The following is a 23,947-nucleotide window of genomic DNA, read 5'->3' on the forward strand; positions in this document are numbered from 1 at the left end:
TGTTTTAGGAAGTTGCATGCAGATAGTGATGGTATAAGAGTTGCAATCTTGGAACTGCAGTTTCTGCTGTTCTTTAAAATGCCAGCAGTGGTTCCTCAGTTCTGCCTTTCTGAAGAGACGCATCTTGCTGTGTGTCACTTAGCTCCTGGTTGCAAAGCAGTGAAAAATTTCTTTTTCTTTGGTATCAAAAAAATAAGATGGTGGTCTTAAATTCTTTAATGCAACACAAGTGGCTTAAAAAAAAAAAAAACAACACCAAAAAAACCCAAGAAAAACACAACAAAACAACTCCCCCAACTCCCCTCCCCAAAAAACCCCAAGGCAATCCATCGCCTTTTCCTTCAGAAACTGTTTTCTCCCTGCCTAAAAACCAGGGGGTTTTGGTTTTTTTTTAAAGTGAAAAGAGACACAGATACTTTTCCTCAAATATTTTGGTTGACACCTCTCTTAGTTCTTTCATCTCTAAGGAATAAATAAATTCCCCTGCAGCTGATAAAATACATGATCTTTTGATGCTTCTTGAATTTGTACTCCATAATACTGTGGGGGTTTTTCCTGCGTCACGGTCTGTGCATTCAACATTGGAATAAAATAAAATTGCTTTGCATTTATTCTTCCTTTATTTTGGTGAATAAACCCTTTTAAAATCCATCTTGATTTGTAGTTTAATAATCCATTTGAAGGTATCTACCTCTTTTTCTTCTTCTCTCTATTTTATACCTTGGCCCTAAAGCTGTTAGGCATCTGCTCAATTTTAAGTATGTTAGCAGCTTCATGAGCCGCCTTTGATTTGTATGATCTTATGTTCAAAAATGTATATTGTTTATCAGGAAAATTAGATATTTCTAGTAGCTCTTCCAAACAATCTAATGCAGATAGTTGTAGCTTGAAAAGGATCTTTTCTGGTTTGTTTTTTGCTGGTGATTTGCTCCGAGTCAAAATTGGGCCTTTTTTTTCCTTTTTTTTCCTTTCCCCTCATGTGCTGTTTGTTTGTCTCTTTTGTGCTCCATTAGTTGCTAAATTGTACTTTTGTGGTCAGGGTTTATTTCTAGCTTTAGCTTTTCAATTTTGGAAGGATCCTGCCAATTATTTTGTGAAGGATGATCTGCCAAGAAAATTTCAAAGGAGAATAATCAGCCTCTACTTGGAAGCATATAGTTGACTTCTTTTGTTATTTTTTATTTTCTCTAAATAAATGTTGTTAAGATTTGCACTGATCTTTACTTTGTTATTATTGTTATCCTTACTGCCATAGGTCTTTGTCCTTCAGTGGTTATTTCTGGGAATGAGAAGTAAATGTTTTAATGGCTGCTGAGATCTGTAAAGCCACTTTGCTTGTACAAATCCCTTAGTCTCGTTTTCTGTGCTGGAATAAAAGGAGTTGGCCTAACATAATTAATGAGCTTTTAATCCCTTATTGCTTGAGATAATTGGCCTTGAGTAAGAAAGTGTCTGAAGTCTGTGAGTGAAAGGTAGGTTTCCCTCCTCCCAATTTTCTCAGCAAGAGATAAACTATCTAAATTTCACCAAGTGCCAGTAAAAGTAAATGCATTTAAGCCTTATTTGCATTTTAGCTGTGCTTAGGAGTGCCAGTCACAGATCTTTCTGCAGTGGGTTTCAGGTATTAATATGGAATTATTTAAACCCTAGTACTTTTGTGTATTCTGGGTTCTTCCCATTCAATAAGGGAAACTGCAAGTGCTGTAAATGTGGAAATAGGGAGTGACAGCTGTGAAGTTTGCCTCCTGCTTTGTACTGATATGTGTTCATCCTCCAATGGACAAGGATTGGCATTGTCCATCTGGAGGGCACCCACAAAATCAATATTTGTCTTTGTACAGTATTCAGCTGTGATATCCAAAATGATGTCTCTTTTAGTAGCACTGCTGCAGTATAAGCTAGCTGACACAAGAAACTCAAAAATATGTATAAAAAGTAAAATTAGCATGTGGATCTTTATTTTTGGTTTATTCCAAAAAGTCATAATGGTGATGGTTGTACGAGGCTGTTCTGTTTTAGTGTATTGAATCTATAAAGTCTCTGTTAGGGAAATGGTTTCTGAAAGCCTCTCTGCATTTCACTATAAAGGAGCCTGGTACTGCTCTCCGTCTCAGAAACCCAGCTGGAATGTTGTGGGGTGAGCAATTGCTTCTGGGTCTTTCTGCCTCCTAAAAGAGAAACAGCCCTGAAAATTGGAAATCACCGTTAGCTATCCTTTTCCAGCAGCAAAGACTAGCTAGACATCTGCTTCACATGTGAGCTGCCCTGGCACACCTCGAGTGATGAATGGAGCGTCGTGAGAACTCGGAATGGGAAGGAGAGCTGTTTCTGTCTGGCACAAATCTCAGCCCATTCAGTAAGATTTGCATTAATATTTGGCAGAGTCATCCCACTTATTTTATTATTTTTTTTTAAGCTATCCTTTCTTGTTCCTCCTTCTATGTTTTTAAGCCACCCATAGACCTTACTGCATGAAGGAGAAAAATGTGTTCAGCATCTGTTACAGAGATACTCTTGGCACTGAGCAGGAGGGCCTTTATTCAGTCCAGTACTCTGTTTAGGTTTTCTTAGGATGGGGCTGTGGAAAATTTTGTCTTTGTTTTGCTTTTTTTTTTTTAATGTATATATAGGGGTGGGGAGGAGGCAGGGGGGAAGCCCAACAGGACTGCAGTAATTGCACCTTACGAGTTTGGTACAGGCATGTGTCTTGCAGGTAAGATACAGGGGAATGCAGGAAAAAATACATGGGTCCTATACCACTCTTGCGAGCCTTCAGAGGGTGCTTGTAGGGTGTGCTGCCTGGTGCTGGGACAGGAACCAGCAGGCTAGTCAGTCTGAAACTGGAGAGCAATAGTGGGAGCTACTGGATTTGGCTGGAGCCCAGGCAGAGGAGCTCTGCAGCCGCTCTGTGGCCTGTACAGCAGTTCTCCCACTGTGCACTTTCCTGGCACAGAGTCTGGGTCCGCTCGGAGCAAATGTCAGCCTTTTTCTCATGCTCTGAGCAGGGTGCTGATCAGGTGAGCATTTTGGGAGATAGTGTTCAGCAGTGAGCTGTCAGAACTGCCCTCTTCTGGTTAAGGGTTAACATTTACCTGCAAATACTCAAGGGCATTTTTTACTCAGAGCTTTCAGAGAGTTTGGATTCTTTTACAAAACTGCTTTCCTAATGTACAGGACCACAAAAAGTTGTGTTCTCCTTCTATTGTGAAGGATAGCAATTCTAGGCACCCAAAATGGGGATTAACTTGTTGCTTTTAAGCTGGGTTTTCTGAGAATCTTTGTGGTTACATATTACTGACTTTTTAGGAATCCCTAACTATACCGTCTGGGTGTTAAACTCCCCTGGTAAAGAGATGGTGTTTCAGAAGTAGAAGCCTCTCCTTTCCATTCATTAAGAGTATTTCCAGCATTGCTGTTCTTTGCTTTAGCTGCCTGGTAGTTTTCCAGCTCTGTTTACAAGCATTTTTAGAAACTGACAGATTGATTTATGTAAATCATAAGAGTAAGCAAAATTGTACAGTTAATTATGATAAACACTAGGAACACTTATTTGAACTTCTGAGTTAGGATGTAATTAAAATTTTGTTATTAACCAGCAGGTCACGATCCAACAAGGTCAAGTCTTTCCCTAACACATCACTTGCTGCTTACTTGAGGGAAAATGGTAAACTGGCCAGATCAGAAACCTAATCCAGTCTGGCAGTTCCTGTTGGCTTTCTAAATACTGGCTCTTGGGTTCTGATTTTTATAGATGTTTGCTTGTGTGTTCACAAAAACCTCAAGCAAATGATGAAACACCCCAAACTTGTGTTAGAGTTACTGAGGCCCTCTGAGGACCTGCTGTCCTTCGTGGAAGGTCTCTGCGGAGGCTGCAGCAGAGTAGAAGACCTCAGGACCCCTGAGCTGGTCTTGAGAGTTTCTCCTTGTGTGCTGAGAACAACAGTTCTCACAGGGGCCTTGTCTTGAGAAGTAAGTCCTTCCGTCACAGAAATGTCTCATCTTTATGTATGACCAGTTTGAGCGTAGGATAAAAAATTGAAGCAATGTTATGTAAGAGAATGCAGCATGTTCATGGGAGCATTTGTATCATATGGGAGAGGGATAATACATGACAAAGTGAAACCCAAATCCTCATCTGGAAAAACTCATGGCTGTGGCAGTTGCTTGATATTTTACTGCACAGATGGACTGGTTGTGGTGGCATCTTCAAGATCCCATCCGTTGTTTCTAGGTCTCTGTGCCCCTGCCATCTGGTACCTATGTACAGTAATCTTGGTTTGTTTGGATATCCTTACCAGGTATCTTTATTCCCCTATAATGCCCATAATATTTTTGATTCTTCTTTTCTAATCGCAACTGAATAACCTACTGTGCCTCCTGTGTGTAAGAAAGGGATCTGTTTTCATGGATTAAGAGCAGCCCATGTGAGAGACATTTCTTTGTGTCACTTTAGTTGGCTGAGAGCTCTAGGCAGTAGTAGATGTGAATTCGGAGACGTAGGTAGGTGAATTTAAGGATCTGTTTGATGGCACTGTGAGATATGGAAAGAACAACACAGCATAACAGGAATTTCAAAACCGCATAGAGCAGGTTAAGAGTTATAAAGTTTAAGAGGTTAGAAAGTAGAAAGCAGAGGAGAAACTTCTATTTCAGTCTCTGGGAAGGAGGTCAGGGTACCTTTTGAAGGTATATACAGTAACTGAGAAGAAGCAGGCAGCCCTTGAAACTGTAAAACGTCGTGGTCACTAATGAGTGAAGCTTGGCGAGGACTTGATAAGATGGGGATGCCTGGGAGGGTTGCCACAGGAGCTGCAATTACAATTAGGTTAAATGAAGACAGAGTTAAACAAGTGGCTCTTCTGGTGAATTGGACTGTTAATCCAAGACTGGAGGTCAGACAAAACGTTAGGGCAAGGAGGGGATTTCATCATGAAACTTGAAAATACTAACTTGGAGGCTGAGAGAGTGATACTGTTATCCAAATCTTCTCCTCCTGTTCCTCAGCGTTGAAGGGGAAAGTGGCTGAACAAAGAGACTGAGCACATAAACTTGGATTCAAATGTCCAAGTGAAATGATTCTCCAATTTTTGACCATCTCACGTGGCTTAGGACTGTAGATCCCCTGGCGTGAAACTGTTTGGCTTGCACTCTTAAAAATAAATGAAACAAAACTGCAGAGTGCCTAACTGGTTCTGAATCCAGTTTTCTGGGTTATTTCTGGTCATTAGCTCAGAAAGTGTCCTACCTAAAATGTCTTTTCTCTTGTGCATTGTTTGGGTGTGCAGTGGGAAGCATTTTACACAGGGATTTCCCCAGGTGTCATGTTGGGTTTCACTGTCCCACAACAGCTTTTTGATGAAGTTCTGAGAAGAAAGTTAAGTCTCAGTGGAAAAACCTGATGACTTTTTTTGTGTATAGTATCGTAAAACTCCTCAAAACCCCAGTCCTACTAATAGTGCGTCTCTTGTTTTTGAGTGTGGCATTGGGACACACCACTGACACTGTGCCTGGGTTGGAAGAACATGTGTTGATCTACAACAAGCTACACTTCTTAACTGTCAGGTCTGGCTTACTTCACGTGCAGGCATCCCCCAGCCTCTGGTTGGTTCCAGCTAATTTTGAATTAAGACTTGAACTACGAGGAAGCTTCAGGGGACAGGAAGGAGGCAGATATTTTGCTGTTGGGCTTTAAAAATGTAAACAAGATGACGAGGACAGCTATAATTTCTTAGCTTTACTTCAATTACCCTCTCTCCCATAAAGTAGTATTATCAGTAAAACAAATTGGTAGATTGTTAACTAATTTTTCACATCAGGGAAATCATGAGGAACTTTTTTTCTTTCTTTCCCCAAATATCATTTGGATATTTGTAGTAAAATGTCAGGTTTGGTTCACAAAGCCAGCAATGTTGGTGTAGTGCATTCCTGTCTGCGACTTCCTTGATACTACACAATCCTTTCTTAAAATAGTAGAACAATGCAAATTGTAGCCACCCATCGGAAATCAATTGAGAATTTCTTCAACTAATGTCTCAAAATTATTTGATAAATCCTTATTTGATAGTTCTCATATCTAAGTCTAGGTGTGTACCACAGAGAACCAGTTTTTAGCGCTCGCCTCCTTACATTTTTAATGATGTGCAAGATAACAGTAATTCATTATTGATCAAGTTTTCAGCTGACAGAAAGGGTTGTAAGAGAAAAGTTTAAAAAACAAGAGTTACAGCAGAGAGAGATATGTGTACCTGTGTAAAGCTGGTGCAATCCGAGATGAAGGAACAAAAGCCATCAGTCACATTTGTGAGCAGGTGACGTCTCTTGGAAAGCAATTTGGGTCATTTGCTACATGCTTGCGATATGACTGTCTAGACTGACGATCTAATACAGTTCCTGTATCTGTGAGCATCCAAACAAGGACACTGAGTGTCAGGAAATACTCAGTATTTTTGCCTTTTATGCTGGCATGATAGGAGTGAAGTAGTGTGTGTGGTCTTGGTGTCATCAACTCAAGAATGTGTTTGGTTGGAAGACTATACTGTAAAACGAGTCTTAGGGCAAGTGGCTCAGATAACTTGATGTGTTTAGTTCATAAATACCAACTCAGTGGAGAGATTTGTATTCCAGCAAAGTTTGATGGTTGAAACCCAAAATAGTCCATGTCCAAGCTATAGATTATATGCAAGAACTTAATGGTAATATTAGATAGCAGCAGGACACAATTTGGTCAAGCTCTGTGGCCTATCGAGTGTAAGAGCCAAGAGCCAGTAATTGCAGTTATCTCCTCTGGGCTCAACCTTTTAAGTCCCTGCCAAGCAGTCTGCCTACCAAAGACCTTTGGCAGGCTACATCCATTCCTTCAGGTGTCAGTATAACAGTAGCAGTGGCAGTTATTGCTTATATGGAAAAGGAATATCTGTAAGGAAATATGATCCTTGTACTTTAGAAATGAAGCTGATCTTCTGGAAACCATGCAGTCTCCTTTATCTGAGCAGCTTAGCTGCTTGTGGATAGAATAATGGATAGTGCAGGTTCTCTGGGTTCACCAAGGTAGAGTGTATGGTTGGTCCCTTACAGTAACATCTGTGTTTCATAGTGGTATCGTCAGGTGTAGCAGTACCAGAGAGGTCCTAATCCTTTGTCCATGCTTGAATGCATGCTGCTTCTGAATGTTGAAGGATACTGATGATTTTGCCGTGGTCTAAAAACACCTCTAGTGGGAAGGTACTTTAAGAAGTGGTGAAGGTTTCCTTTGTAGTTAGCAGATAACTGTCTGTTTCTGTGTTCAGTGATTTGGTCTGTTGCTTCAAATGTTTGGTTTTGTTGTACAGTTTTTTCAGGTTTTCTTTGACTTCAGTTGAGTCATAGTTGTGTCTTTGGCATGCATTTTGACACCCATTTCTTGGCTGAGCACTATAGGACTTTGAAAGGCCAATTATTGTTGGTGTTGGTTTGTTTTTTCCTGGCTGGAAAGCCTTTCCTGATTTGTAAGCTTGACTAAGTGTTGACAAGACTGAGGGGTTCATCTTTCAAGTTCTTGCTTTACCTGTTGTTAAATGAAGATGACTTCTTATCCATACGCAAGAGAAGAGTGGTTTGTTCTGTAGAGGCTTCCTTCACTTCAGTCCACAGGGTCAAATTTGCTTTGCATCCTTGTTTTAACTGCCCGAAATCAATTTCACCTAACCCAGTTTTCCCTTGGTTTTCTATAATCTACCTCTTAACTAGATTTCGTACATTCAGAAGACTCTGCATGTTTGTCAGAGTCAGAAGGAAATAGTTTGGTTTAGGCTCCTGTAACTCCTAGATGATCAGCAAAAGGGGAATGCCACAGTGCCTAATTAGATCAAATTGTGTGTCAAAAATAATATAGTTTAGCTCTGGCGATGATGCCCGAGTGATTTAGGGCTCATTTTACTAGAGTTACAAGTGTTAATGAAATCCCCTCTTTCAACTTTCTGAACCTGAGGTTCCTGTGACATTTTCCTCCAGAACTGATTTCTCAGTGTGAAGCTGATAGCGTACCCTGCCAAGGCTTCATTGGAGCTCCCTACCCCTTCTTCTAGAGGGTCATGGGGACCACTCGCCTCTGTCAGGGTCTGCTGGAAGGAGTTTGTTTTCAGAGTTAAGCTGTTCTCAGGGAACTGTGACTCATCCATGCTGCATCTGCAGTGATTCTCACTGCCCTTCCACCTACCTGTTCCACTTTCAGAGCACACTGAGGTTTAGCACCACGAGATGGGTGGTTGAGCACTGCATGCTCCATGCTCTAACAGTCCATGTTGCAGCATGGTGCTTTTGTACCACCTCAGCGAGCACAGATGGCAGTAACTTCTCAGTTTCAACATCCCTTAAAAGTGGTGTTTGAGAGGTGTGAACTCTGATTTGCCTGACAGGTAGCTGGGATTTTTTAAAAACTCAAACTGCCAGTAACACTTCACAACTCCAACTGGGTCAGTGCAGTGCTAATACCAAAACCAGACAATCCTTACCCAGGTTGCTCTCACCTAATTGCATTGTGCCATACGTGTAATGCACACATCTTACCGTATCTTTTCACAGTTTGTAAGACTCTGAGTGTCTTTGCAGTGCGATTAAATATGTTTTAACTTTCTTATTTCAGGCTAGAAATCTTCATACAGGAGAACTGGCTGCTGTAAAAATAATCAAGTTAGAGCCTGGTAAGTTTTACATTCTTTCCTGTATTTTTGAATTGCATTTTAATTTTTTCCATATGTTTATTTTCACACGGCTGTGAAGCTCCAGACAAAAGAAGTGTTTGGGTTTTTCTGTAGTTTCAGTGGTTAGATGACAGGAAGCGCTGCAGGATGTACCATTACTTTTGGCTATGTCCTGCTCCCCATTTCCTTGTTTGTTCTTATCTACTTTATTGATTGTTGCATAAAAAGATGTTGCAGTGAGTTGTTAATACAAAGAGAAGATTAAGGACACATGGTAAATTGTGAGCTCTGAAGCAGTAGGCAGCTGCGTGACTTGAAAGGCAGAAGGGACCAGCTAATGATGCTACTGCCCACCAAAGATGCGCTGCGAAAAACAGAGCCCTGTGCTTTGTAATGTGCTGTGTTTTCTCTAACTTGTGCTGAGGGAGGAGAATAGCTCATGCTATCATTTCCCCATGCATTTTCTGCCACTTCTAAACGCAGGAGATGCTCGCTTGCTGCTCAAGAGATTTGCTGAGCTGAAGCCTAATCTGAATCCATGCCCCATCCCTGAGAGTGTTCAATGCCAGGTTGGACAAGGCTTTAAGCATCCTGGTCTAGTGGAAGGTGTCCCTGCTCATGGCAGGGGAGTTGGAACTGGATGATCTTTAAAGTCCCTTCCAACCCAAACTGTTCTATGGTTCTATAGAGAGTTGAAACCAGAAATTGTCCTCAGTGAAGATGAGGAGAGGAGCTTTTTATCTCCTCAGTCATAACTCAGTCCCACCTAAGGATTTTGTATTTGTCCAAAGAAATAATCTCTCATTACTTGGTCACTGGCATACCTTTCAAATCCCTCTGTAGTGTCATCCTCTTCTGTGTCTCTTTGCCATGTTAGTGTCTGTGTGGTTGTGGTTTGCCTGAACTGCTGTGCTGTGTTTGTTCAGGGTCCTGTCTCCCAGGCACAGGCTCCTCCTGTGAATGCTTGCCCTTGAATGAGTGTTTCTGGACTGACACCTGAAGCCTATGAAGCAATTAAGAGACAATAAGAAAGCAGTAGGATTTATGGAGACAAAGATAGTTTCCATGACTGGAGTGCTGCAGGGAGTAAATACAGACTATTTAAGCAGGAAAAATGGAGGAGAATCTGTAAAGACATGTGATCTAGGTAGGAGAGGCTGACAGGAAAGAGTGGTTTTTAGTCTGGGGATATGAAGGCTAAGGAGGAGCTGACAGAGGAGCTGCAGCCAGACTCTCATCATGAGTGCCCAGCAAAGGGATGAGAGTCGGCCAGTACAGTCTGCACCGACGGAGAGTCCTGCTGGATGTGGGGAAAATTCTTCACAAGGAGAGTGTTTGCACTCCGGGGCAGGGCCCAGCAAAGTGGTGGCATCTCCATCCTTGAAGATTTTCTGAAGTTGCCTGGGCAAGGCCTTGAGCAATGTGACCTGACTCTGTGGTTAGTCCTGCTTGGAGCAGAAAGCTGGACCAGAGACCTCTGGAGGTCCCTGCCAACCTGTCTGCTGTGATTTGAGGTTTTGATGACCAGCACTGAAACATCTCCAGTCCCTGAATACCAGTATCTATTCATGTGTTAAACGACTACCATTTCAATGGGCAGCTCAGTGTCAGTACACTGCTAGCAGGTGAAGTGGATGTGCCATCTTCCTCTTAGGAAAATATGTTGTCTCATTTCCTTGCCATTGCTTGATTCTGTTCAGTCACTCGGGTAGAGAGGCATCATGGGTTTGCTAATAACTGTAGGTCTTTGGTAAGCAGAAAGTCTGCCCTTTCTCCTCCCACTCTCTCCAAATGTGTATCCCTGAGAAGTTGGGCCCTGAGAGATGGCTTTGCCCATCCTACTGTTGTATTTTGTAGTTCCTCCAGCTTTCTGTTAAATGCAAGCTAGCAGAACTTTTCAAATTCTAGAGGGCTTACCCAAAACGTCTGACGAGCTCCTCTCCCGTTGAGGACTCTACAACCAGTGAGTGGTGTATATATAGGGATTGGAGAGTCAGTTTCAGAAACCAAGTAATTTAAAATTTTTATGAATAAAGATTCAGAGAAGACTGCTTTTAAATAGCAGTAAGTGTGTTCATTTTTCATAAAAGTTTAGTATTCTTCAGCTGGCTTTTAGGCCAGTTAAATTTTTCTGACATGTCTGTTATCCTTGAATAATTTTCAAACCTTTGACAGGAGGATCAGTGCTTAATGCCATGTGCCTCACCACATATTTCTTGGTTGTGAAATCCCAGATGAAAACTTTGAGGGAAGAGTGGTAATGTCTTTACAGTTGGGGGGTTTTGTCTTCCAAAAAATCCTTAATGTTTGTTAAGACTCTTGATGGAATCTCTCAATTATATTTTGTTTGCCATTTCAGCCATTTTGAAATGGTGAAGCAACTGTGCATGAATTTGGCTTAACTCGCTGAAGTAGGTTTTACCAAAAGGGCTGGGAATATTTCTAAAATGGAGTGTTTTGGTGGCTTCATCCTGCCTCTTGTGTTCCTCCTTTCAAGCTAGATTATCATGGAGACTGGAGTGCTGGGAGAAGGAGGCAGTGGGAGTCCCCATCTGTCATGTGCTTAGAGAATATGGGGGAAGAGGAGTTCAGTTTGTCTTAGCATGAAGACCAGCAGTTGCATCTCCCTCCTCATGGGGTCTTGGTTTTCCTGTTGACCTCTAAGGCATTCCAAGGGGGTTTTGTGCCAAAACTTCTCATTGACTTTTTGCTTTTAGTATAAATTAAACATGAATGGATTTAGACAGCACGTGAGATTGACCCTGTGGCCTGGTGTTCAGGGTGATGGCCAATCACTTTTTTAAAGTGATCACAGAAAAATTAATTTGGAGTGTCCCACATCCAACAAAAGCATGTTATCCTCTGCACTGCTTGTTGTAAGTTTTCCCATGAGCCTAAATGTTAATTCCCAAGTGCTTTTTAGATATTTTTTATTTTATTTTTAACAGTTAAAAGTTTCTGTAATCTGATTATTTCTTTTTCAGTTGGAGAAATTTGAAAAATTCTAATAAATAAATGAAAAGAAAGGCTCAGCTTCATCCTTTAACTTTTCCTTCTTGAAGCTTCCACTGAAATGTACCAGTGCAGGTAAAGAAGCAGCCATGCTGGTGGTGCCACTGCTTCCATTGCAGCTCTGGTCTTCTAGAGTCAGCCAGGTCTTATGCAAATTCAGCTTCATGCGCATAACATAGTTCACATGTCAGTGGTTGTGGCTCAGTGAGCGGATGGCAGGCTCTGAGCAACAAGGAAATGTGGTTTTCTCTGCCAGGTCTGTATTAAGTTGTGATTACATAGGTGCAAAAAGCAACTGTATGAAGTCGTGAGAGAGAAAAATATGTGAAAGACTTAAGTACAAAGATCACCTCTATGACTGAGGGGTTTTTCTGAGCCATAAGTCTCTGGAGAAAGGGAGGGTGTTTGTGGTCCCTGTGTGGTCTGTTTTCATATACTTCCTTGGCATCCTCTGTTGGAGATGGGATGCAGGGCTGAAGGGCCCTGTACCTGTCTCAGTACAGGGTTAACTTCGAATTCTCGTTGGCTCTGTGACCTATTTCACTGTGTGGCCAAAGATATACTTGTTGAAGGCAGAAGGTAGAAGCAGTGTAGGGAGGTTCAGTGGAGAAGCTAAAACCACTGCCTTTGGGTTACTGTGGCTATTACCCTTACCAGACCAGGGCTGGGTTTATATATGTGGATTGAAGTGATAAGACTAATTAGGCACTATTGAATGCAGTGGAAACCACAGCGGGGATCCCTCAGCCCCTGCTTGGCAGCATGTGAAGCGCTGAGGCTAGTGTTCAGAGCAGTGGTGCTGGGGAGGCTGAACCACAGCTGGGTTTATCTCCCACCAGGTCTCTGATGGGACAGAGCAATGCTTTAATGGCAGAAAAGGGATGGTATTAACCTGTTGCTAATGTAGTGAGAGGCTTCCTCAAGCATTTGTGTTGCTGCACCCGATCCAGATGAAGTAGGTGTGTTTTTACTATGGATTTGAAGAACTGCTTTGAAAACTGAACTGAAGCAGAGGCCAAATCTTCTGCTGTTAGAGCTGAGGGAAGAGCAGGAACTGTTGGAGACTGAGCAGCCTCTGCCTTTGCTTGGTGCTGCATAGCAAAGTGAAAAAGTACAAGACTGGCCCAAAGTCACCACTACTGAGAATCCCATTTAAATTAGCACTGATAACCATGTCGTATATGTTTCATCATGTTATTGGTCTGACTTGTGATTTCTGATTTCACTGAAAAGTGATTTCTTCTATTTCATTGTTTGTTGGGTTTTTTTAATACATCCTTTTTTAAATGTTGCCAACCTGATCTCCATCCATAGCATGTACACCCACAGCCTCTTGGCAGCCATCTTGTTGGGCGTTTGTTTTGTTTTTAAGGAAGGTTCACAGCATTTGTTTATCTCTGGGATGTCTACTGCCTCTGCAGGGTGGCTGGACTGTGCAGCAGCTTGCTGTCTTTGCAGGAAGACATGGCTGTTCAAAATCTTCCAAATTTAAAACCAAACAAATAAATAAAATCAGCTGCTCCCTGCTTCAATGTTTTGACTTATTTTAAGGGTTTTGAATAGCTTTGTGTAGGACTGTGCTTGCAGAGCACCATCAATTCCTGGAACAGGCCAGTGTCAGAAGCTGTTGCAGCTGGCTGTGGTGGACCCCTGGGGAGGGCAGCCCCCCTGACCACCAGCATGAGCTCCTGTCAGACCATAGGGTACAACTAGAAAAAGATTGGTAGTAAAATCCTTGAGTTAATCACCAGAGAAATTGGCCTGTGAGTTATATGCATCTTCTGGAGAAGAGGAGGCTCATAGATGGGTCTTAATTAGCAGATTTATAAGAGCTCCAAACTTGATTAATACATAGGTGGGGAATTGGGAGCAGAAGACAAAAGACTCTGAAGCAAAGAGTGCCCCAGAGGAGGTGAGGAATGTGTTGAATTAAAGCTGCAAGAAGCTGCACACACTGAGATGGCAGTGTTTTGGGAGACCTAGCAAAACTGCTGACATGGTTAGGTAACTGTGGTTTGTTTATGTTACTCCATCGTCCGCTGCAGGTAGCGAGTGAGTTGGTAGGCAAGAAGACTCCAACCTACAGCCATGACTCCAAAGTAAATACGTATTTTTTTTCATCTGCTATCACCTTTCTTTGTCTCTTCTCCAGACAAAGGAAATAAACTCTCTACTTAGAAGGCTACTGTCATTAATTTATTTGCATTTTTGGGCAGTATGCTAGATCTGCTACCACAGTTACTTAAGCCGTGCTGCTAGAATCAAAATAGACAGTGTTTTTCACTTTTTTTTTGGCATAGACTTCGGAGAGCATTAGGCAAAAGTATTATGGCATGCTAATGACATTTCCCAGCATTCACCGAGTACAAATGCTTCAAATAATTTGGGAGCCAATTCTATTTCAGAAACTAATCCAACTGTACTCAGCATAGAAGCCAAAACCATCTGGAACACTAAAGCCACTTCCTTCTATGGGTTTAGCAGATGAATTGAGAGGGGAGTTGATACAAAGAGGTAGCTATTTGCCAGTGTAGTTTTCTGCCGCAGAACTTTCTCCCTGGGAAAATGTAATAAACAAAATATCTACTAATGTCCATTTTAAATACTACTGTAATGATAAATAGTGCCCTCGGAAACCTTTGATGCTCAGAGGGTTGGCAGTAATCTGTCATGCTCTGTATCTTTTGCAAGGTTACAGAAGAATCTCATTACTGGTTTTCATCTGGTCCAATGTTTGCATTTTCCATGTGAGATCCCTGTAAAGGCCAGAAGTAGCCAGTTACCTGTTTCAGGTTGGATCTTAAACTGGAGGTTGAACTGTTTAAGGGGTTTTGTACAAAGGCGCAAATAGTCACCCAAAGGTGTGTAGTATTGTGCTCAGTACATTCAAAGCCAGGTCTGGTTCGTTACGCTTGTTTTGTATCTCTTGGTTCAGATGCGGAGGTTTGTGTTCCACATAGGAGCACAGCTGCAGAGCTGAGTCAGGCTGCAGTGGGCGGCTGTCCCTTCTGGACCACAACAGCAGCACAGTGGAGCTGCACTGTCAGTCCAGAACATTTGGGGGACTGAAGAAGAGCACTACAGCAATGCAGCCTTATTCTCTGTATAATAAATTCCCTGTACATGATATGCACTAGGGGGAAGAACAAGCCTGTGGCTTATTTAAACCAAGTCTGCAGGGGTTGAACTGTTGTTGGCAGCACCTGGGGTTGAAGATCCATGAAAATAACTTCTTAGTACTGCTTGTATCTTCGCTGCCTTATGGTGTGTAACGTGGTTGGGTTTGGGATTGTGTCCCTTGTGCATGACAAGTTTAAATAGACACAGGCTTTATGCACAGAGCATAAAGTGGCTGGTCTCACGCTACCAGAAGCTCTCCCTTCTCATTCCTGTGCTTGTTTGCTGGCTGTCACCTCCTGTGGCATCAGGCTGGCATCACCATAACCCCAGGGGGCACCAACACTGTTTTCTTGGGAGAGTTGGGTGTGTGGCTGCAGCATCTGTCTAGGAGCTACCCAGGGCTGAACGCCTAAGCTTCCAAGTGTGCCAGAGCTCTTAGAGCCTGGACATCGCCTGCCTGTGCCGTGCCATGTCCTGAGTGGTACTGCTGCCGTCTCGCACAGCTGCTCAGCCTGCCTTTGGAGCATACACAAAGCAAAACAGAGACAGCGTGGTTTTCTAATGTAGAGTGCCTAGCATTTTAATCACATTAATTTCTTGAAATCTGGTCTAGTTTTACTTCTTTTACTTACTATTCTTCTTTCAGAAGTGTATGTATCCAGAATGGGTGAGCTCATGTTTCCATATAGTGTAAGCTTTCATTTACAACACAGAGTTTCTCGGATGAAGAAGGTTAGCAAAAGGGGTTGTGGTGGGGAAGGAGTATTATGGGTGGGAAGGAAGCTGAAAGGTAATTTTGGTTGGAAGGTAATGCAGAGTGTGACACTTGGGGTGAAGGCAGGTTGTGAATTAAGAGGACACATCATTTGACAAAATACATGAATCAAAACAGCAATAGTGAGGTGGCAGTGGTGGGATGGGAGAGTAAAGACAGGATCGTGAAAGGCTGAGGTTTATGACAGGAAGTAAATAAGGGAAAGAGAAAGGAAAAGATGTGAAAATGTTCAGGAATAGGAATATAGATTATACATTGACGTGGCTGCTCATAAATAGGATCCAAGCAGGGCAGAAGAGAACACATACAGGGAAATTGTTTCTGGTGTTAGACCAGGCACGCTGAAAACTTTTGTGCAACTTAATACGGACTGCATTGCAATCTGTAATGTTTTTATATCAGTGAAGAGATAATCAGTACCATCGGTGGTTAGCAGTTGGCGGCTAGATGCCTGGCAGAAAATTTGCTGGTGGAAACAGAATTGTTTCCAAATAGCTGTTTCCTGCTTGGAATCAAGTTTCTGAGCGTCAAGTTTGGGGAATCTAAATTCTTTCTGTCAGACTGCAGGGTTTCCTTAAATCCTGAGAAAAGAGGCATGGGTAAAACAGCTTGGATACTTGAGTGCGGTTTAAAATTATTCCCCTTCTTAAAGAAGATTGTTATTGGTTTTCAGAATGGTTGGTAAAGAGCAACGCAGGGTGGTGAAGAAAGCAGGAGTCGTGTATGTGTCAGAGCTATGGGAGAGGATGCTACAATAATGCCTTGCATCCTGTCAGTCATATTGTGTGTCAAACTATCTCGAGCTATATCAAGCAATCCTCTAAATGGGGATTGGAAAGTATCTTGGGACTTAAACTAAATGAGAGTAATGGGGAAAGACCAGCAGCAAAACTCCAGTCTTAACAAAAGCCTACATATTGGGAAAGCCATCCCTTTTATCAGCAGAGAATGAACCCTCATGAGGCTCAGGAGAGTGGTTTGGGGTGAGTGATTGAGAACTAGTGAGCATGGGCATGTCTGAAAGTCAACGCAGAAGAGCCGATGACCCGTGGATATTGCTTGGCTGTGGAGTTTGTATACTGGGATGAATAGATACTGCCAGGTTGTCACTCCCGTGGGGCTTTCTCTCCTTTTTCAGGGATTCAGGTTGTTGAAATAAAAAACGTCTGAGAACTGGTCTCCAAAGAGGCAATAGTTGCTTCTGCTAGCTTACAGAGGTGGGCATCTCTTGGGCAGGTTTTACGGTGACAGTGAGAGCATTCGGTCTCATCAGTGATGGTGTGACCCTGCTCTTTGTCTTTCAGCATCCCGTACAACACCACACATGGTCAACACACCGCACAACAGTGTCCACCTGGTCCCATTGTTAAACAACATATCAATTCTAAATAGCAAATGTTAATTATAGTGTTAAAAATCCCAAATCTGCAAAGTATCTACAGTCGAGCTCCTCGGAGAGGCTTGGAGTGTAGGCTTTGGAGCGCAGGTCACACTTCCTGTCAGGCTGCCTGGCGTGTCTCTTTAGCATGCTGGGGCCTGTGAGGACTGTGTGTTGAGGGCATTGGCTTGGGGCAGGAGCGCGGGCAGGCTGGCTGGCACCTTGAAGATCTGGCTTCTTAATAAGTGCTTCTGTCCCATCCTTTGGTGGCACTGTGCATGTCTGCAGATGCTGTCGGTTCTCTCCTCCCTGTTGCGGGTGAGCCCTGGATGCTGCCTGCCCATCCCTCCCTCTGTTCCCACACAGCATCAGCCCTGTGGTGCAGCACTGAAGTAATGCAGAATAAACCAATTTAAATTGGTAACTATGAATTTCTCCCCTGAGGAGCCTTTTGGACAATGAAGGGATTCACATCTGACCCAAGAACAGTTGTGGGAAGTGGCCCTGAGTCTTTTTGCAGGGTGGCTCAAAGCAATCAGCAGAGCACATGAAAGTACAACCAGGAATAAACTTGCTTAAAAACCATCAAGGTCAGGTATGCTCAGAAGACCTCATAGGACTGTGTGATAGGCTCTAGAACCATCAGAGCCTTCCCATGCTGCAGAGCGGTGTATGTGGATTCAGGATACACGTGCTCTCCGTCTAGGACTTGGCAGGATATCTGTACATGCCAGTTCCATGTAAGTGAGAAATGGTGTCTACAAGTAGAACAAATCACTGCTGTTAATGGGTTGTCAGTTTTCTCAATGATCTCCCATTTAAATATGGATCTGTCATGAATTTATGAGGCCTTACCTTGCTTAGCTCCTGAAATCTGCTCCGATTGCATCGTACAGTGATACGGCTGCAAGTTTCAGCTATCTCTTCCCTGCCAGCTATGCTGGAGAACAAGCAGCTGGTTGCGCCAAGCAGCGCAGCCTCGACCAACCCACCATGGGCTGTGATCGGAGGAGACTATTCCATTGTAACGCTCTCCTGTGTCCTGTGTGTCTCGCCACAGAGGTAAAATTACATAATAGTAGCAAGCTGCAGTGACTCACATCGCTGCTCGTGTGATTTACAGCAGCTCCCCAAACAACGTTTTTGCTCAGCATGCCACATAACCCATAATTGCAAACATGTGAATAGACAAAAAGTACATTTTTCCAATTCCGTGTTGTTTAGCATCAAGCAATCTGTGATGACTAAAACAGATGAAAATCTCTTTGTGTGGATATATTGTCACCTTTGATCTAATTCTTTTTATCTTGCTCTCTCCCTCTCGATGAACTATTTTCTACATATTCTTTGTCTTACTGTCTTCTTTTTTTTCATGCTATCCAAGGATATTTAATTTTTGCCCTATTCCAGTGTCTTTTGCCAAGATTAATACTCCAGCTGCCTGGAAACTCTGAATTCCTTTGTTTTGAATTCATTCTTGTCGTCTTTGAACGACTATACATCTCTCCTATCTCTCTGTCTGATCTTTCAGAATCATTTTCTACATATTTTAGCCAAACTTTTCTCATGGATACTTCTCTTCTTTCCATCTGTTTGCTGGTTTTCTATCAGCTTGTGTCCTTGCCTGTGGCAGGGGGGTTGGAACTAGATGATCTCTAAGATCCCTGCCAACCCAAACTATTCTGTGATTCTGTAATTTAGCCAGCACCTCCCTTTCCTCTTCCAAATGCTTTTTTTCCCTCCCCCCTTCCCCTTTTTCTGTAGATAACCCCATTTCTTGCATAGATTCTTCATTTATTAATTGCGAATCAAGAGGTCATAATTTCTGTCTTCCTCTTCTACAGGCAGGATCAGCCTAAGTCACTCCTGATGGGTGTTTGTTCAGTGCTTTTTCATATTTTTCCACTGATGTGAAATTTCACAGCTTCCCATCCCTTCGAGTTCAGTGCTGTGGTAGGAGAAGCTTTTCATCTATACAGGGAATGTAGGTTAAGGCAATTTAAGCCCACTGCTAATTGTCCTATCATAAAACTGGAAAATGGATTATCCTTTCTCCCCTTACATCCATGAAGGTTGTTATCTTATCTTCTGTCAGTCTTTTTCCAGCCCAAATAACTGTATTTCCTTCAATTTTTCCCCATTAGTCACAGTTCCTAAAACTGACAGTGCTGTTGCTCCAGTGTAGCCAGCCCAGTCGATGTGCTGTTGACGGGCAGTTCTGGCTGCTGCCAGCAGGTCTTTGCTGTTAGGGGGATGTTTCTTGATTATGGTTTTCAGCTGTGACAGTATTCAGATGTTCTGAAATGCAGCTTCTGATGTATCAAAGATTCTTTGATTTGAAGATGGTACATTATGAAGAGGGCTCATGGGTGGCTCGTAGTGGTAGAGAAAGTACCTTCTTCGGTGTGGGGTGGGAGGCTTTTGCCTTTGAACTTGCCTAGATTTGACTTTTTTGAAAAACCTCTGTAGTTTTAAAATGCTCCAGTTAGTTATCTGTGAGCATTCAACGATTTCCCTTAGGAAGTTTGTCAGAAAAACGGGAGGAATGAATCCATCTGATTCAAACTCAAAAATCCTTTGTTCATAATGATCTTTTCTAGGTGAAGGAATTCAAAGTTGTAGCTGAAGGGTAACCCCGAAAGCAAGCACAGTGTGAAATCTGTGCTAAATTTATGAAAATTGTGTTGCCTTTTCTTTTTTTCAGTATTAAAAAAATACTACTTACATTTACAGAAAGCCTCTTGACATTTGAAACTCTTCTACTAATGTTTTCCTGCCCTGGTGAAGTGTTTCTCTATGCAATTCAAGAAGCCCTTGAGGATTTACTGAAATTAGTCAGGGATGTTTTCATGCAAGTGTGTTCCCTTCTACTTTTGTATTTCGCAGTTCTTTTGTTACGTCAGAGTCTGCTAATCATTGACATAAAAGTTGTGGTCATTTGGAAATTGTTATATCAAATTGGTGCTGCTTTTGCTGTATCTGTAAGCATCTACTATGTACCGGTGTATGTATGGAGAGCTGGGGTATCCAAAGGGGTTGTAAATGCCGTGGGACCGTACATCAGTCCTGGCTGCTGTGGATCCAGCAGGTGCCAGTGACGCCCTTGCTTAGGGAAGTTGCTTCAAAGCACAGCAAATAAAGCCATCTATTTTTAAAGAGGTTATTAAAAATATTAGTCATGCTGTTACTTGTCAAATAAACACGTGAAGAATCCAAAGAGAATTTACAGCAGTACTTGAGACCTCTTGGACTTGTCAAATCATATAAATGGAGGGGAGCAGTACAAAGCAGCATATGTTTTCTGGGTGTGCATCCCTGATTTTGATAGGAGATAATTCTACTAGTTAAACTTTAAACAAAAGTAAACATACAAAGTGATTTTTTTCCTTGAGAGAGCATGGTAGCTATAACATTGTCTGCAGCAGCATTTTATCTAAAACCTTTGTCTAAATTCTGTTCTTTCATGTCTTGCAAGCTGTTACAGTTTTGTTCATGCCAAAGGAAGAGTAAAGGTAATAACATAAAATATATATATACACACGTGTTGTGTATGTGTGTGTGATCACAAAGCAGGCACACATCTAGAATGGCCCCATAGGCTGATTTTTGCAATGTTGCTCTTCAGAGGAAGGCTGTGGGGCTGTGATGGTGTTATTTGATACGTCACTGCTGTTTGGGCTGACCCTCGGGAGCCAGCGGATCTGTTCCTCCATAGGAGCCCATCACTGGGCTGGGTGTAAGCCTGCCCTGAGCTTCCGGGAGGCAGAGCTGCAGTGTTTGAGCTCTGGATTCTGGGGAGAACATCCTCTGTTCAGAAATTCTCTCCATGGGATATAATAAAAGTGTACCAGTGGGTTTCCTAGCACTCAGATATTTCAGTTTGCTTCGTTGTCTCTACAAATTTATTTATTTTCTTTAAATTTATGATAGCTTTTACCCTTTCAAATGAAAGTGGCAGAAGCATGCCAGGCTGTTGCTCTGGTCTTAATGTATTTTTCAGTAGAATGCTTTAATGTCTTTTTTTTTTTTTTTCCCCCCTTGGCAAAGGATATTTAGGATGTGCAAATGTGCTTATGTAGCTGTCCTCATCCAAAAAAGCACTCATGACAAGGCAGTGCGTGTTGAGAACTCTGTGCTTCTCTTCTGAGTCAGCGGTGGCTGGGTGGGCGTGCAGGCCATATGCTCTAACAGAGAGTCGTTTTGAAATGAAATACTTCTCATAAAGAGCTTGTGGTATGTGATCTCTTCTGGTTTCAGGCAGGGCATTCTGCAATCAGCTTGCAGTGATCTTTCCTTCTACTCCTGGGACCCTTGTTCTGTGAGCACTGTGTCTCGGTACAGCAATACCAGCTCCAGCTGGGGCTGTCTGATGGCTGTGCAGGGCCTGCTCTGAGTTTTCTCACGTGCTCCCACCCCTCTGTGGGATCCCTTTGCTGCTTTTTCAGAGCATGCTGAGCTGTCTCAGCTGATGGATCGTGTTCAGGCCACCAGGCCAGCCCTTCTCTGTTGGTCTTCAAGAGATACTTGTGCCTCGTGCAACGGATGTAATAAGGAATGCAGACTGAAACGATTGTGTGTGTAGATAACCATTGCAAGACAGGCTGGCATGCTAGAAAGCCGTCATGAAGGGCTTAGCAATTATCCAGACCCTTGGCTGGTTTTCATGAGTTACATGCATACCTTCAGATCTCTTTGAATGTTCAGTTGCATGCAATGTAACTGTGGCTGCTGCTTCCTGTTTTCCAGGAGACGACTTTTCATTGATACAGCAAGAAATATATATGGTTAAAGAATGCAAACATTGCAACATAGTCGCCTATTTTGGGAGCTATCTCAGGTAAATCCTGCTTTTTATACCTGCGTTTCTGCTGGTTCTTTCCTAAAACAATGCTCTGTCTGGTTTAGTGCTTACATCCTCTCTCAGTGTTCTTTTCAAGGTTGAATTTCCTTCAGTTTCCAGTTGGCTTTAAAAAAAAATAAAGAAAAGTGACTAATACTTTGTTTTCTCTGCTGGCCAAAAGGGTGGAATATTTTTATCACTAGGAACAGAAAAAACCTTTTCCCCTAGAGACTCTTGCAACATATCCAATCCCCACTCATTTGTGGGGCAGATTTCAAACTTTTATCGGTTCTAATATAAAAGTAGATCATCATTTATCTAGAGCAGAATTGCTTTTAGATATTTAATGGTAGTCTTGTGTGCTGTGGAAGTATAGCCAGTGAGTTGTAAGAGCAAAACACTAAATCTGAGCCACTGGTAATAACATTTTTCGAAGTTCTGATGTAACAGATGCGACGTACTGAGAAGCAGAAACAAGGCGATGCCAGCTGGCTGCATCTTCAAGTGCACACATTAAATGTTATACAGAAAGCTGGGGAATATTTTCCATTTCTGTTGAACTCTGCCATTTATCAATTGGCTCTGTGGGAATATATATCACCACCTTGCCTGCTTGGTCTTTTTTGACAAGGCTTCATCTTTAGATTTCTTGGAGGACTGCATTTTTTAAATGATCTGTGCAAGCCCTAATGGACTTCAATTCAAACAAAATGACTAAATTTCTAAATCCTCAGTCCCCCTTTTAGAAGCCATGAAGAGGGTTTTTTAGATATAATAAGGTAATTTAAATTTCAAATTGAAACTCTGAGTTTAGTGTGTTATCTAATGTAATATTGCTGGTAGATAAACCTCAGGTGTTTCTTCTGCATGTTCTTTGTTGCCGTTGGAGGTCAGAGCTAAAGCAGCACATTTTAGGTCTGATAATGTTTAAAGAGTTCTCAGTGAATTTGGCATAAAATTTTAATTTTGATAGGTGAGAATTTATATTGACATTTTTAATAACATGTAAAATGTGTAACTGCTAGTCATGCATCATGAATGTGTATTTTTTAACAAGAGTGAGCAAGACCAATAGAAAATAATGTAAATAATCATTATTAACTCTGTTCTATATACAGATCAATCAGCTTCTGATGCCTGTGTTTTAACTTTCTTTTGATAGCCGTGAGAAGCTGTGGATATGCATGGAATACTGCGGTGGGGGATCCCTCCAAGATATTTACCATGGTACTTTGAAACTTATTTTAACATTTGTTTGGAAGCTTTCTGCAAAAAAGAAAAATAAATGATAAGCAAACTAACAGGGAACACTTGATACTGGCCAGGCACTGCACATGTTTTTTAGGGCACAGATGGTGTTTTTTAGCTAGAGTCAAATGATTTTGTTGAGAGCACTTTTCATAGAATCATAGAATAGCGGGTTGGAAGGGATGTCATGGATCACCAGGTCCAACCTTTCTAGGCAAAGCACAACCTACACTAGGTGGCCCAGCACCCTGTCCAGCTGAATCTTAACAGTGTCCAATGTTGAGGAGTCCACCCCTTCCCTGAAGGGATTATTCCAATGGCTGCTTTTTCTCATTGTGAATAATTTTCCTCTAGTGTCAAACTTTTGAAATATGATGACCACCATTTTCGACTAATACCCTGTCATTCTAGGACAGGATGTACTTTATTTTTCGATCCTCACATTGTTTGTTTTTCCCCACAATGCTTAGGGGACTGATGCAAAGAGCTTGAGTTATTCCAGTGGAAAGCTCTTTGCTAGCTGCAGTTACTGTACACTGGGAGCTCGCTTGCATCTTCGCTTCTCTCAGCCCATGTCTCTGAATGCCATGTGCAGAAGCAGGTTATCTGCTTTCTGAAGGGGTGGAAAAAAGACCTCTAAAAAAGTTTACAACGAGAAATTGTGCTAATTGGATATGGAGACTGTGCATGCTGCGGGGAAGCAGTTTTCACTGGGAAATGTCAAAATCTGATCTTTAAAGGGTAAAAATTACTCTTATTCCTGCTCCTGTGCAATAGTGTACCACCCTCTTCTTAATATTTTCCCCTCTGAGGTTTCATCTGGAGTTGCTGATTCTGTAGAAGGATTTATTGGATTTGTTGGAAAAGCAGTCTGGGTGCTTGCTCTGCCTTTAAAT

General features: G+C 42.1%; 1 protein-coding gene across 5 annotated transcripts in view; it reads left to right on the forward strand.

Moving 5' to 3' along the window:
• MAP4K5 (mitogen-activated protein kinase kinase kinase kinase 5) overlaps nucleotides 1-23,947 on the forward strand; it is a 68,234-nt gene that overhangs the window by 13,104 nt on the left and 31,183 nt on the right. For all 5 annotated transcript variants that reach the window (XR_003991251.1, XM_030484901.1, XM_030484902.1 and 2 more), the window contains 3 exons: nucleotides 8,621-8,678; nucleotides 21,710-21,800; nucleotides 22,966-23,030. Coding sequence is in view for 4 of the 5 variants with exons in the window: in XM_030484901.1 (XP_030340761.1) it covers nucleotides 8,621-8,678; nucleotides 21,710-21,800; nucleotides 22,966-23,030 (214 nt within the window). In the remaining variant the exon portion in view is untranslated. The remainder of the gene's footprint in view (nucleotides 1-8,620; nucleotides 8,679-21,709; nucleotides 21,801-22,965; nucleotides 23,031-23,947) is intronic.

This window comes from Strigops habroptila, chromosome 4 (genome assembly GCF_004027225.2).
Source record: "Strigops habroptila isolate Jane chromosome 4, bStrHab1.2.pri, whole genome shotgun sequence".
Lineage (NCBI taxonomy): Eukaryota > Metazoa > Chordata > Aves > Psittaciformes > Psittacidae > Strigops > Strigops habroptila.